The 14,833-nt window shown below is 46.3% G+C and overlaps 1 protein-coding gene across 1 annotated transcript in view; it reads left to right on the top strand.

Annotated features, from left to right (window-relative positions):
• Positions 1-10,905: 10,905 nt before the first annotated feature.
• Positions 10,906-14,833, top strand: part of prrt1 (proline-rich transmembrane protein 1) — a 73,664-nt gene continuing 69,736 nt past the window's right edge. The window contains exon 1 of the mRNA XM_060850879.1: positions 10,906-11,030. Within this exon, the coding sequence (XP_060706862.1) occupies positions 11,012-11,030 (19 nt within the window). The 5' untranslated portion in view covers positions 10,906-11,011. The remainder of the gene's footprint in view (positions 11,031-14,833) is intronic.

Genomic DNA, 14,833 nt, shown 5'->3' with positions numbered 1-14,833 from the left:
ATTGGAACAGTGGATTACTGAATGGAATTGGGGCAGTGGATTACTGAATGGAACTGGAACAGTGGATTACTGAATGGAATTGGGGCAGTGGATTACTGAATGGAACTGGAGCAGAAGAGATTACCATGCTCAGCACACAAACAGAAACCGAGTGATAACAGGAGGCGGAGATGTATTTGTTGATAACCATCAGGAGCTGTGTCTAGTGGAAATATTTCACCTTTCTGAATTCCTTCAATACCCCTCCAGCTTTTTACAGGCCTGAATGAGTAAATTCAAAATGAACGTTGAATCTGAAACCTGGCGTCAAAATTCTGCTAGAAATACTAGCTGCTTTCATTCATCCTTCATTTAATAAAGAAATACAGGAAACATTGCCAGGCTTTCATTTAAAACCTAGCATTCATTCCTGCAGAAATTTTTTCAATCCCTGTAAAGTGCAGTGTTTATATCGCCCACTCTCTGAATCATACTCATCAGCAACACTGCTCCCTGATCTGGGAACTGGTCATCACAAACTGGTCGACTTGGGGCAAGGTCTTTGCAAAGTACTGAGTCTCTTAAAACTTTGACAGCTTGCTGACGAGGTAGTCTTATCATTACAGTGGAGGCTGGTGGAAGACTCACACATCACTGACTGGTGAGTTTATTTCTCGAAATGCTGTCTGTGTCTTACATTTAATTGTGACAGAAACAGTTGGCAATTTTGGAGAAATAATGTACAATGAACAGGGTTTATCTCTTTTAAAAACAAGTGGAGCAGAAGGGCCTGGACTGTGTTCCCTCTTCTAAGTGTCAGGCAGTGACCATCTCCAATAAGAAGAATCTAACTAGCTTACCTTGACATACCATCACAGAATCTGCCACAACCAACATCTTGGGGGTTACCATTGAACAGAAACTCAACTGGACCTGGGGGGAGGCTGAACAGGCTGGGGCTATTTTCCCTGGAGTGTCGGAGATTGAGGGGTGACCTTATAGAAGTTTATAAATCATTACGGTCATGGATAGGGTAAAGAGACAAGGTATTTTGTCTGGAGTGAGGGAGTCCAGAACTAGAAGGCATAGGTTCAGGGTGAGAGGGAAAAGATATAAAAGACCCAAGGGGCAACTTTTTTACGCAGAGTGTGGTACGTGTATGGCATAGCTACCAGAGGAAGTAGTGCAGGCTGATACCCATTCAGATGCCTTTTAAATGCTGTAATTGTATGTGAATAGGAAGGATTGAGAAGGATATGGGACAAGTGCTGGCAAATGGGACTAGATTAAGTCAGAATATCTGGTTAGCATGCATGAGTTGGACCGAAGGGTCTCTTTCCGTGCTGTACACCTCTATGACTCTATACAAATAATAATCATGACAGGAAATCAGTTAAAAGTCACACAACACTAGGTTATAGTACAACAGGTTTATTTGGAAGCACTAACTTTCAAAACGCTACTCCTTCATCATCAGGTGATTAGCTAGTGCTTCCAAATAAACCTTGTTGGACTATAACCTGGTGTTGTGCAATTTGTAACTTTGTCCACGCCAGTCCAACACCAGCACCTCCAAATCATGACAGGATAGGAACAGAGTCTAGGAATCTTGCAGTAAGTAACTCACATCCTGACTCCCCAAAGCCTGTCCACCATCTACAGGGCACAAGTCAGCAATGTGATGGAATGCTCCCCACCTTCCTGGATGGGTGCACCCCAATAGCATGCAAGAAACTTTGCAGCATCCCAATTGATTGGTATCAAACTGATAAATAATCATTCCCTCTACCATCGACACTCAGTAGCAGCAGTGTGTGCTCGCTACAAGATGCGCTGCAGAAATTCACCAAAGATCTTCAGACAGCACTTTCCAAATCCACGACCACTTCCATCTAGAAGGACAAGGGCAAGCATGAAAAAGGAAACACCACCAGCTATAAATTCCCTTCCAAGCCACTCGTCACCCTGACTCAGAAACACATCGCTGTCCCTTCACAGCTGCTGGGTCAAAGTCGTGGAAGTCCCTCCCTAATGATATTGTGGGTCAGCCCACAGCACATGGAAAGCAGTGGTTCAAGAAGGCAGCTCAGCCCCACCTTCTCAAGGAGCAACTGGGGATGGGCAATAAATGCAGAGCCAGCCAGCGATATACATATCCCATGAATAAATTGAATAAAATCCTAATTAAAACCTGCAGGGAGCAGTGTTGTGCCTGTTTTTAAAATTCTATTTTAAAGCTGTAATATTTGCAGCTGTACTTTCCCCACCTTCAGTATGTGTTTGAGTTTCTGCCAGTATAATTTCCACTTGTTTTGTTCCTGACCCACCTGCTTTTATAAACTCCACTTGTTGTGAGCTTATAATATAAGGTGCTGTGCTTGGTTATGCAAACCTCATCACAACGTTATAAGTTGCAGTGTTTATTAGGTGCCTATTATTGGAACCTAATCTGTAATAAACAGCAACATTGAGCGTAATACTAAGACAGCAGTCAGGCCGGAGGTTGTGAGGGACAGAGCTGCCTGTGCGCGTTCCTCTGGGAGGTCTGTCACATTGTCAGAGACAGGCTGTCAGTTTGGGCAGTGTGTGCTGAGGACCTGGAGGCTGTATTTAAAGAGGAGGGTGGGTCTGAGATGGACAGACAAAGTGATTGACATGGAGATGAAGGCTTTCAGGGAGTGGGACAGACAGGGAGATGGAGCTGACACGACATCCATGTCATGTGACCGTATTCACTGGAAGAGTAGGCTTGAGGGGCTGAATTATCTCCCATCCCATTGGCAGCACCAGGACTCCCTACAAACCAGTTGGGTACCTGCACACTAACCAGTGGAGCAAGCAAGTGATGGACAGAGCTGAGTGCTCCCAGGGGTAAGGGATCAGATCTAAGCACTGTGGGTCTGCTACTGTCAGTCGTGAATGGTGCAGGACAATTAACAAAGTACCACAACATTCCCCACTCTCTACAACAGGGAGCTCCAACACATCCGTATAAAAGATAAGGCAGCAATGTTCAGTCGGGAAGTGCTGAGTGGATAATTCATCGCGGCCTCCTCCAGTGGTCCCCTGTCTTCAGCCAATTCAATTCACTCCACTTGAGATCAAGAAATGCATGGATGCATCAGCTACTGCAAAGGCCATGGGCCCTGACAATGCTCAAGGTAACTGCGCTGAAGACTTGTGCTCCAGAGCTTCCTGCTCCTCTTGCCAAACTGTTCCAGTACAGTTACAACACTGGCATCAACACAACAATGTGGAAAATTGCCCAAGTCCGTCCTGCTCAGAGTAAGCAGGTAAGCAGGTTGAGTAAAAAATGAGGTCTGCAGATGCTGGAGATCACAGCTGCAAATGTGTTGCTGGTCAAAGCACAGCAGGCCAGGCAGCATCTCAGGAATAGAGAATTCGACGTTTCGAGCATAAGCCCTTCATCAGGTAAGCAGGTTGGTCAGTCCTAATCTCCACCCCGCGTTTTCAATACTATGTTCACTGTTTGGGGCCTAACCCCACCTCCCTACACACAAACACGTACCCCCCACTTGGCAGCTAAAACTTTCCCTGTTGAATAAACTAGGTTAATTTCAATTGTACTGTGTGATTGTGTCCTTGTTGTTGGTGTACTGAGCATCTTGTTTTCAAAGCTGCAGTAGAGAACTCTGTTTCACTATGCACCAAGTCACTCTGATTTAGATGTCACCACCTTGTATGTACCTCACATCAACATTTCCTGTTTGCTTCCAATTGCACTTTCCACATCAGCGTTAAGTTGAATCTCTTCATCAGGCATCAGGGAGATGTAATTACCAGTCAGCTCTTCACAATCTTCCTCCCAGATAATTGAAGAAGGTGTTTAGACACCTAAATGTTGATTGCATCTAATCAAAAAGTACACTGAAAGGACTGCAGATGTTGGAAATCTGAAACAAAAGCAGAAATTGCCGGCAACTCTCAGCAGGTGTGGCATCATCTGTGGAGCAAGATAGGAGCTAACATTTCAGGTCTGGTGACCCTTCCTCAGAAAACGTTTGCTCTGATTTCTCTCCATAGATGCTGCCCGACCTGCTGTCATTTTCCAGTAATTTCTGTTTTTGATTGCACCTAATGTTTGACAGAATGAATGGTTTGCAGAAAGACGCTGTAGTAGGTTCTGGAGGTGAGTAAGTTCCAGCAGGTGGGGAATCCAGGGAGAAAAGCAAAGTTAACCCTTTCAGCACGATAAACAATCCCAACCAGAAAGTGGTGGAGGTACACCAGCCTTTGAGGTTGTGTGAAGTGGGATAGCAGGGAGAGGACAAAAGGGAAGGTCTGTGGTGGAAAGCAAGCTAGATCAATTCACTAGAGGAATGATGACACAAGGCAGATGGGGAAAGGTAGGACTGAAGAAGTTGGGCATATCCTGTCTGTAGAGAGAAAGGCTGAGAGGAAGTCTGCTCGAGATTTTCAAAGTCATGACTGGGCTAGACAATGTCGACAGGGTGCAGCTGTTCCCACTTATAAAAGGAAAACAACAATGAGAGGACATACACCTACAGCGATGTGTAAACGAAGTAAAGGTGACATGAGAAAAAAACTTCTTCACACAGCAAGTAGCCAGGATCTTCTTAATATATTTATTGCCCATCCTGACTTGCCCTTTGAGAAGGTGGTGGGAAGCTGTCTTCATGGACCGCTGCAGTCCCCCTGCTGTAGGTTCGGAGAAAGAGAGGACTACTGGAGAATCAGGATCGAAAAGTGTGGCGCTGGAAAAGCACAGCAAGTCAGGCAGCATCCGAGGAGCAGGAGAGACGATGTGTCAGGCATAAGCCCTTCATCAGGAATGTTGATGGAAGGGTAGAAGGGAGCTGAGAGATAAATAGGAGGGTGGGGGATGGATGTGCGGGGAAGGTAACTCGGAAGGTGATGGGTAGATGCAGGTGGGGGGTGATTGTGATAGATGGTGGGGAGAGGGGAGTGGATAGGTGGGAAGGAAGATGGACAGGTCAGGAGGTCGGTGCCGAGTTGGAGGGTTGAATCTGGGATGGGGTGGGGGAGGGAGGGGAGATTTGGAAACTAGTGAAATCGACATTGATGCTGTGTGGTTGGAGGATCCCAAGGCAGAAGATGAGGCGTTCTTCTTCCAGGCGCCAGGTGGCTTGGATTTGGTGATGACGGAGGCCCAGGACTTGCATGTCCTCGGTGGAGTGGGAGAGGGAGTTGAAGTGGTAGGTAACAAGGCGGTGGGGTTGTTTGGTGTGTGTGTCCCAGGGATGTCCTCTGCAATGTTGCACGGGCTCTGTCTCCCTGATGTAGAGGAGACCACATTGAGAACAACCGACACAGTAGATGGTGTGGGTGGATGTGCAGGAAAATCTCTGACAAATGTGAAAAGATTCTTGGGGTCTTGGATGGAGGTGAGTGAGGAAGGCATGAGCACAGGTTTCACACCTCTTGCAATAGCAAGGGAAGGTGGAGGGGGTGGAGGTGGGGGTGTTGGTGGGGGTGTGGTGCACACCTAACAAGGGAGCCATGGAGTGAGTTGTCTCTGCGGATCAGGGTGGAGAGGGAGATATATCTTTGGGGGAGGGGCGTCTGATTGTAGGTGGTCGACCTGATGGAGGATTACGCGTTGTATCTGGATTACCTGCTGTAGGATGACCCAGAATTTCCTTCAGGATGGAATTCTAGGATGTTGACCCAGTGACAGTGAAGGAATGGCGATATATTTCCAATTCCAGTTTGTGAGTGGCTTCACGGGACCTTGAATGTGATGTATTCCCATGTACCTGCTGCCTTTATCCTTTTAAATGGGAGAGGTCATGGGTGTGGAAGGTGCTGTCTGAGGATCTTTGGTAAACTTCTGCAGTTCATCTTGTGGATAGTACACACTGCAGCTACTGAGGGAATGGATGCTTGTGGACGTAGTTTCAAGTGAGTGCTTGGTCCTGGATAGTGTTAAACCTCTTGTGTCTAGTTGGGGGCTGAAAACATCAGGTAAGGAGGGAGTATTCTATCACACTCATGACTTGCCCCTTGTAGATGGTGGACAGGCTTTGGGGAGTCAGGAGGTAAGTTACTTGCTACAGTATTCCTCGTCTCTGACCTGTTCTTGTAGCCACTGTGTTTATGTGGTGTGTCCAGTTGAGTTTCTGGTCAATGGTAGCCCCAAGGATGTTGTAAGTGGGGTTTTCAATTATGGTAACACAACTGAATGTCAAGTTATACTGGTTAGATTGTGTATTATTGGAGATAATCATTGCCTGACATTTGTGTGACACAAATGATACTTGACACTTGTTGACTAACCCAGGATATTGTCCAGGTCTCAATGCACTTGAATAGGCACTACTTGGTACACACTGTCTGGAAACGTGGTAGAAGGAAGTTCAATTGAGTGATTCCAGAGGGAATTGGATGACTATGTGGATAGTAATGATGTGCAGAGATATAGGGTAAGACAGGAGATTGGCACCAGGTGATAGAACAGGTGCAGGCACACTGGGCTGAATGGCCTCTTTCTGCACTGTGGTCATGCTGTGATTCTGTGATAATACTGGGTTCAGTAAAGAAACAAGAGGTGACTAGAGGAGACGTGAATGGGAAAGATAGATGCATCACCAAGAATTGCCAACAAAATAATGATTATGATCTGAAATGGGCTGAATGGCCTGTATCTCTACTTGACCTCATGGAAGGGCTCATTGACAGTGCTATCCAGCAGCACTTACTCAGCAATAACCTGCTCACTGACACTCAGTTTGGTTTCTGCCACACAAGCTGACTAATTACCATTTAATCATGGTCAGTTGAGGTTAACAGGCTCACTAATGTTCTTTAAGGAAGGAAATCTGCCATCCTGACATGGTCTAGTCCACATGTGACTCCAGATTCAAAAACAATGTGGCTGACCCTTAAGGGCCTTCTGAAGTCACCCAGCAAGCCAATCAGTTGCATCAAACCATTGCGAAATCTAAAGATAGGAATGAAGCTGGACAAACCACCACACCATTGGCTGAAGCAGCAGAAATGACCATAATGAACACAACTTCAATGATCCCACAAATCCCTCCTTCCCAACATCTGGAGCCACGGTCAAAATGGAGACAATTATCTCATAGACAAGTCAAACAGTTCTCACCTACTTGAGTAGTCACCTTAATTGAATCCTGCCTGACAGACAAAGACCCATCCTCTACAGACTCAGCAGCACAGAGGGATGCAGGGGGGGGCTCTGGGAATCCTCAACAATGATTGGATCCCAACATAGTCTCCCAGACTCAGACCAAATATGAGCAAGGAGACCACCTGCCGATCACCACTTCCCACACCCACCGCACTTCAGCTGAACTCCTCCATGTTAATTAACACTTGGAGAAAACACCGAGGGTGGCAAGAATGCAGTCTGGGTAGGAGATTTCAATATTCACCACCAACAGTGACTCAGCAGCAGCATTACAGATGGAGATGGATGGGTCCTAAAGGACACAGCTGCTACAGTGGCTCTGTGGCAGGTGGTGAGGGAACCAATAAGAGAAAAACATACTTGACCTCCTCCTTACCAATCTGCCAGCTGCAGGTGCATCTGTCCATGACAGTGTTGGTAAGAACGATCACCACACAGTCCTTGTGGAGATAAAGTCCCACCTTCACATTGACACTAGCCTCCATCGTGTTGTGTGGCATAATTACTGTACTAAATGGCTCAGATTTCAAACCGATCTAGCAACTCAAGATCTGAGCTCTGCTATCCTGCCACATCCAGTCACGAAAGGTGGTGGACAATTAAACAACTCACTGGAGAAGGACGCTCCACAAATATCCCAATCTTTAATGATGAATGAGCCCAACACATCAGTGCATTCACAGCAATCTTCAGCCAGAATAACTGAGTGGATGATTCATCTCAGCCTCCTCCAGTGGTCCCCAGCATTACAGATCCCAATCCAGCCACTTCGATTCAACATGACGTCAAGAAATGGCTGAAGGCATAAAGCAGTACAGCCTGATGAACCTTCTGGATACTGGAGACAGCAAAGGCCCTGACACCATTGTCCATCAATGTGGCCCAGACAATGGAGATCTGTTACCTCACTGAGATTAAACATCGAGTTTAATAAATGGGAGGCAGATCTCCTCCCACCAAGTTGCTCAGAGTCCGTCACAATTTATGAGGCTCACATTGTTTCTTCCTTGTGTACTCTGATCTTTATTTTAATTTTTTCCAAACATCTGTTTCCATTTTTGGGGAGAGGTTGGTCACCAATACTCACCACAAACCCACCAACTCCCACAGTTACCCTGACTATATATTGTCACACTCTGCTTCCTGTAAAGACCCTATTCCATTCTCCCAATTCCTCTGCCTCGGTCACATCTCTTACAATGAGGCCAACTTTGACAAGGGAGCCTCTGAAGTGTCCACCTTCTTCCTCAACCGAGGATTCCCAGCATCATTATTGACAGGGCCTTCAACCGGGTCCAACTCATCTCCAGGATGAATGATCCTGATGAAGGGCTTTTGCCTGAAACGTTGATTCTCCTGCTCCTTGATGCTGCCTGACCTACTGTGCTTTCCCAGCACCACACTCTCAACTCTGATCTCCAGTCTCTGCAGTCCTCACTTTCTCCAACATCTCCCACAGTTCATCCCTCACTGTCTCTCTCCCCACCCACACCAGCAATAGGGCCCCTCTTGTCCTTATCTACTATCCCACCAGCAACCACATCCAGAGGATCATTAGCTTCCATTTCTGCCACTCACCATGGCATGCCGCCACCAGACTCATATTCCCCTCCCCTCCCTTGTCTGCTTTCCACAGGGACGATTCTCTCTGGGATAACCTGGTCCACTCGTTCTTCACTCCCAATGCCCTCTCTCCCACAGCACCTTCCCCTGCAACCATAAAATATGTAACACTTGTCTGTTTACTTCCTCTGTCCTCAGTACCTAAGGGCCCAAACATAAATTCCAGGAGAAGCAGCACGTCAATGACTGGATGAGGGTGTAGAAGGATGGATTAGTAAATTTGTGGATGACACCAATGTGGATTTGTGAACAGTGCTATAGGTTACAGAGGGACATAGATAAGCTGCAGAGCTGGGCTGAGAGGTGGCAAATGGAGTTTAATGCAGAAGAGTGTGAAGTGATTCACTTTGGAAGGAGTAACAGGAATGCAGAGTACTCGACTAATGGTAAGATGAGCAGAGAGATCTCAGTCTCCATGTATATAGATCCCTGAAAGATGTCACCCAGGTTGATAGGGTTTTTAAGAAGGTGTACGGTGTGTTAACTTTTATTGGTAGTGGAATTGAGTTTCAGAACCATGAGGTCATGCTGTAGCTGTACAAAACTCTGGTCCGGCTGCACTTGGAGAACTGCATACAGTTCTGGTCACTGCATTATGGGGAGAATGTGGAAGCTTTGGAAAAGTTCAGAGGAGACTTTCCATGATGTTGCCTGATATGGAAGGAAGATCTTATGAGGAAAGACCAAGGGACTTGAAGCTATTTTTGTTAGAGAGAAGAAAGCTGAGAGGTGACTTAATTGAGACATATAAGATAATCAGAGGGTTAGATAGGGTGGACAGGGAGAGCCTCTTTCCCTGGATGGTGATGGCTAATTCCTGGTGACAGAGCTTTAAACTGAGGAGTGAGAGATTCAGAACAGATGTAAGAGGTAGTTTCTTTCCTCAGAGAGTAGTAGGGGTGTGGAACACACTGCTTGCAACAGTAATAGACTCACCAAATTTAAGGGCATTAAAATAGTCATTCGGTAGACATATGGACGAAAATGGAATAATGTAGGATAGATGGGCTTTGGATTGGTTTCTCAGGTCATCGCAACATTGAGGACTGAAGGGCCTGTCCTGCGCTGTAATGTTCTATGCTCTACACCGTACTTCCCACAATCTCATCTACTGCATTCGCTGCTCACAATGTGGTCTCCTCTACACTCATAACATGAAACGTAGACTGGGTGATGGCTTCACAGAATATCTACGTTCTGCCCTGAGCTGCCAGTTGCCCACCAGTTCAGCGGACCACCCTGTTCCCTGGCCAAAATCTCTACCTCAGGCTGGCTGCAGTGCTCCAGTGATGCTCAGAGCAAACTGGAGGTACAGCACTTCATTTACCGCTTTGGAATTCCACAACCTTCTGGACTCAATGTGGAGCCCAACAATTTTAATCCTGGAGCACCTTCCCCATGCTTCCCCCTCAGCCCCACACACCAGGCCCTTGCTATCACACAGTGTCCTATTGCACACATCCCACTGTTAGCCACTAACAGTCTCCATTAACAGCTAATCATTCTCTCAGACTGATCATTATCTTCCCCTTTGTCTGTCCAACTGATCTCTGTCTTCCGGCTCTACCCACACCTATCTTTTACTCCTTAACCCATACCTCGCTCACCCCGCCCCCCACCCCCACCTAATCCTTTGCATAAAAGATACTTCTTCCTAGCTCCCATCAGTTCTGAATAAGGGTCATCGAACCTGAAACATTAACTCTGCTTTCTCTCCACAGATGTTGCCAGACCTCCTAAGTTTTTCCAGCAATCTGTTTATGTTTGCGGTGTTCCAGCATCTGTAGTTCTTTCGGGTTTTTTTAAAGACAATGTTTTGATTCTCTCCGTAGTGTGGTTATAATTTAAGGGTAACTCTGGGGAAAGCGATTAAATGAAAAATGTCACTTCTGAATCCTGACTAAATCTTCTCAATTATTATGTGTAGATGTAAAATGTATTCGGCTGTCCAAGATTGCTGCCGACTGGCCGTTCTTAACCCTTCAGTATACAGTATCTCTCTCTCTCTCAGACCAAGGAGATTGCAGGGGATGGCTAACTGAGTGAAGAGACGGTGTGGCTTTAAGAGCGATTGCTCCCGCCCCCTTTCATCACCATCACTGTTATTATAATTCCCTTCTGTTCTGAGACCCGGCACAGCTGATTTTACAGAAAGCGGCAGTTTTATGTGTCGTTTTTTAATTCTCCGACGAATCAGACAACATCTGGGTCACCTCTTGTTTGAAGCGCTGCTTGGTATTCACCCGCAATAAAATGTCGACAGAAAAACAAGGTATTGTGAAGCGGGGGGGACTGGGGGAGGTGTTATATGAAACGTTTGTGGTGCCGTGTGACAATTGCACATCTTTGACAGCGATCTTCTGAGACACCCGGCCCTGATGATTGTTATTATTGTTGTTGTTTTTTGTTTCCAGGGGATGGGAATGTTTTGAAACTGCAGCAGCCTTTTTCCCTGTTCTAGTGTTTCAAGCAGATATTGGAATGAGCTGCATGCTTGAGGCGATATTGAAACCAGATCGACACTTCTGGGGATTGGGGAGGTGGGGACGTGAGCGAGGTAGAGGAGGGGGGTGTTAATGGGGGTAAAGTTTGCCTCAGACCCCAGCTGTACCAATCCGGCTCATTTTTAGAACCGATTGCAACACCCAGGAATAGCAATAAGACTGATGGCGCAATGATCCTCGGCTACTGTGCAGGAACTCTCTTTTTTTTGTCCTCAGGACCACTCGCAGCTTGTCTTTTTGTTTTTGCTGAGGAGGGCGGGTGTTGCTTGTGCTGGGGGTGGGGGTGGGGGGTGATGCAAATGAGGGGGTGAAGGCGGGAACATTCAAAATGACACTTCATTGTAAGGTCGCTGACTAACACTTCAGCAGGAATGTGACTAATTGTGGATCCCCTGATGCATGGGTTCCTCACAAGTGAAGAGGAAACCAACAGGGCCCAATTATATTCCGCGCAGAAACAGAAAAGTTACCGCATTCTATAATTATCTCCGGTTCTGTTATCCCTTCATGTGGGTCTGAGATGGTCTGTGACATTATTAGCTACTGTCTCCGTTTTTGTACACAAACAATTATAATTTCAATTTTGTTAAATAGCAAGCTCTTTTTTTAAAAGAAAAGCACTTTCTTTGACTGCCGGTGAGTTGTGAATACTGCGGTTTGATTTTTATTTTGCAGTGTGACATGATGTCCCCAGTCTATATTTTGCATGTTTGAACACTGTAATTAACAGCGGCGAGCTCTGAGATTGCTCGCCTCTGTGATTTGCTGGCGAGGGAGAGGCGCTGATCTCGAGGCTGAGGGGGAGAAAGATGGAGGAAAAATAAACCTTTCTTTTCTCTTCACGGAGGCTGTGACAGTTAAATTAAGGGGCTAATAAACTTTGTGATAAGGGCGACCTGAACAGTGTGTTGTTGGTGCACAGGGAACGTCACTCAAAAGGGGGCCAGCCTGCTGAAACAGGCTGAAGCCCGCTATCTGCTTCCTGCTCAGATTTATCTCTCCTCGCCTGCCCTATTTTCACGGGGTCGCTGAAAAAGGAGTGAGCGTTTGCAATCTGCTTTTGTTGTTGGTGTTCTCCGAACCGCAGTTCCTGCAGTGCTCAGTTCCAGCAACCTCTTCTGACAATCTAGGAAAGTTAGCAGAGCTTAAAAACGTGTTGCTGGAAAAGCGCAGCAGGTCAGGCAGCATAAGCCCTTCTCGATGCTCCTGTTCCTTGGATGCTGCCTGACCTGCTGCGCTTTTCCAGCAACGCATTTTTCAGCTCTGAATCTCCAGCACCTGCAGTCCTCACTTTCTCCTAGGAAAGTTATCAGTTGTTCAAAACCGACGTGTCCTGCAGCCACTGCTGATAGTCTCGGGACGCACAACATGCAGCTGGGGGGGCGGGGTACCCGTTTTGTACACACCGCGGGTGGGAATGTCCAATAGACATGTTGTAACAGGACTAGGCAGGGTAGGTGGAGGAAGGATGTCCCCACTGGCAGGAAAGTCCAAGTGCAAGGATACAAGGTAAATCATTTACAAGTAAGATGAGGAGAAATGTCTTCGCCCAGACAAGGAAGAGCGTGTGGATTCGCTCCCACGGAAAGCAGCCATCGGCAAAAACTCTATGATTTCATGAAGAGCTTGGAAAAAGCTTTTGGGGCTAAAGAGAGAAGCTGTTGACTGAACGATTGGCCATGATCGGATAGAATCCTTGCAATGTGGGAGCAGGCCATTCAGCCCATCCCTCTGAACAGTATCCCACTACCCTATCACCTTACATTTGCCACGGCCAGTCCACCTAACCTGCATGTCTTTGGAGTGTGGGAAGAAACTAGAGCACTTGAAGGAAACCTGGTGCAGACACACGGAGAATGTGCAAACTCCACTCAGTCATCTGAGTGGAATTGAACCAGGGTCCCTGGTGCTGTGAGGCAGCAGTGCTAACCACTGAGCCACTGTGCTGCCCATCATAATGGATGATAGAGCAGGCTTGGAGGGCTGAATGCCCTCTGCTCCTATTTTCTATGTGTTTACGTTATCAGTGGGGTGCTGGATGATGTAATGGATTAAACAAGCCAGAATAATTTTAACTTAAGTCACCCAGCGGGTTTAGGGTGAAAGGGCTATGATTTAAAAGGGACCTCAGGGGCAACTAAGTTCAAAACAGGAAACTAAGTCACGAAGGCAATCGATTTATTGTGGATACCCCCCCCCCCCCCCCCCGTCTCACTTCTGTTCTGACCTCCATACTGTGTAGAAGTCACTGCTGTTAACTGTGGCCAGGGACACCACCAATGGTACATATTATCCTGTACTGGAGCCTATCAATCTTTAGGGACCCACAGCTCCAAATGGGTAGTTTCACAAAGAGGCATCCTCTCTGAGTCTTCTCAGGTGCTTTGTGCTCGTCTGGGGGAGTGGGATTATTCTTAAAAAACTTGCCATCTTTAGCGCATTATATCAGAGACAATGCAGCTGCATTTTGTAGAGAATTTCATTCCAGTTTATGGAAACTGACAGCTTTTTTAAAAAAATGGTGATTGACCTAAGAGAATTGCATGTTAAGATTCCATGTTTTAAGACTTTGACTGTAACAAAAGGCTTAAAACAACATTGTCTAAATATTACCCTATAGCTAGCAATATTCTAAAATATATTAAAAATTCATCTTTGTTAGTGCCTTAACATGGTCTGTAATCTCAAACTGTACATATGCAATCCATTATAGAATTGCGGTCCTTACGGAAACAGTTCCCATATTCCCAGCTTCACCAAATCCCATCCTCTGCCTTCAGAGAATTGATGAATTATGAGAGGTAAGGTCCATTCTGATAAATTCTTTTCCCGTGCTCAGCAGGACAAATCTTCTGGAGCTTTCAGATTGCCACAGAATGTGTGCTTCAACCAGAGGCTCTCCTTCCTTCTGTATTCTGCCTGGTAACTCACTGAGAACTCACAACCACCTTCTCTCCCCTGGCCGTACAATGTGTTGTCTTTTGATTCTCTCTCTTACCCTTTTCCTGTCCAAAAAAAAGGAGACTGAGTCTGGCCACGGTTAACTCAGCTGTTCCTGCTTTATTTTCAGATGGGAACATTGTGCACTCTGCTCCCAGTGAGTCAGAAGTTGGACCTCCCTTGTATATTGATCCTCCTCCAACTCGCTAACCTTTAGAAATTCTTCCAAATCACCCCCTTGAGCATCTTCAACTTTCTTTGACTTTATTGTAACTGTATCTTCAGATGCTTGGACACTAAACTCTGAGAGTGTGAGGACTGCAGATACTGGAGATCAGAATCCAAGAGTGTGGTGCAGGTTAGGCAGCATTTGAGGTGTAGGGACTCGATGTTTCAGGCATAAACCCTTCATCAGGAGACATTCCTGATGAAGGGCTTATGCCTGAAACGTCGATTCTCCTGCTCCTCAGATGCTGCCTGACTGGCTGTGCTTTCCCAGTGCCACACTCTTCGACACTAAGCTCTGAACTGCCCTACTTCAAATTCTCTCTCTTTGTATCTCTATTTCCACCTTTAAGACACTGCTGAAAATCAATCACTACTCCTAAGGTTTGGGCATCTGTCCTAATCT

Source organism: Hemiscyllium ocellatum, chromosome 35 (genome assembly GCF_020745735.1).
Source record: "Hemiscyllium ocellatum isolate sHemOce1 chromosome 35, sHemOce1.pat.X.cur, whole genome shotgun sequence".
NCBI lineage: Eukaryota > Metazoa > Chordata > Chondrichthyes > Orectolobiformes > Hemiscylliidae > Hemiscyllium > Hemiscyllium ocellatum.
This window is presented reverse-complemented; position numbering and strand designations above follow the sequence as displayed.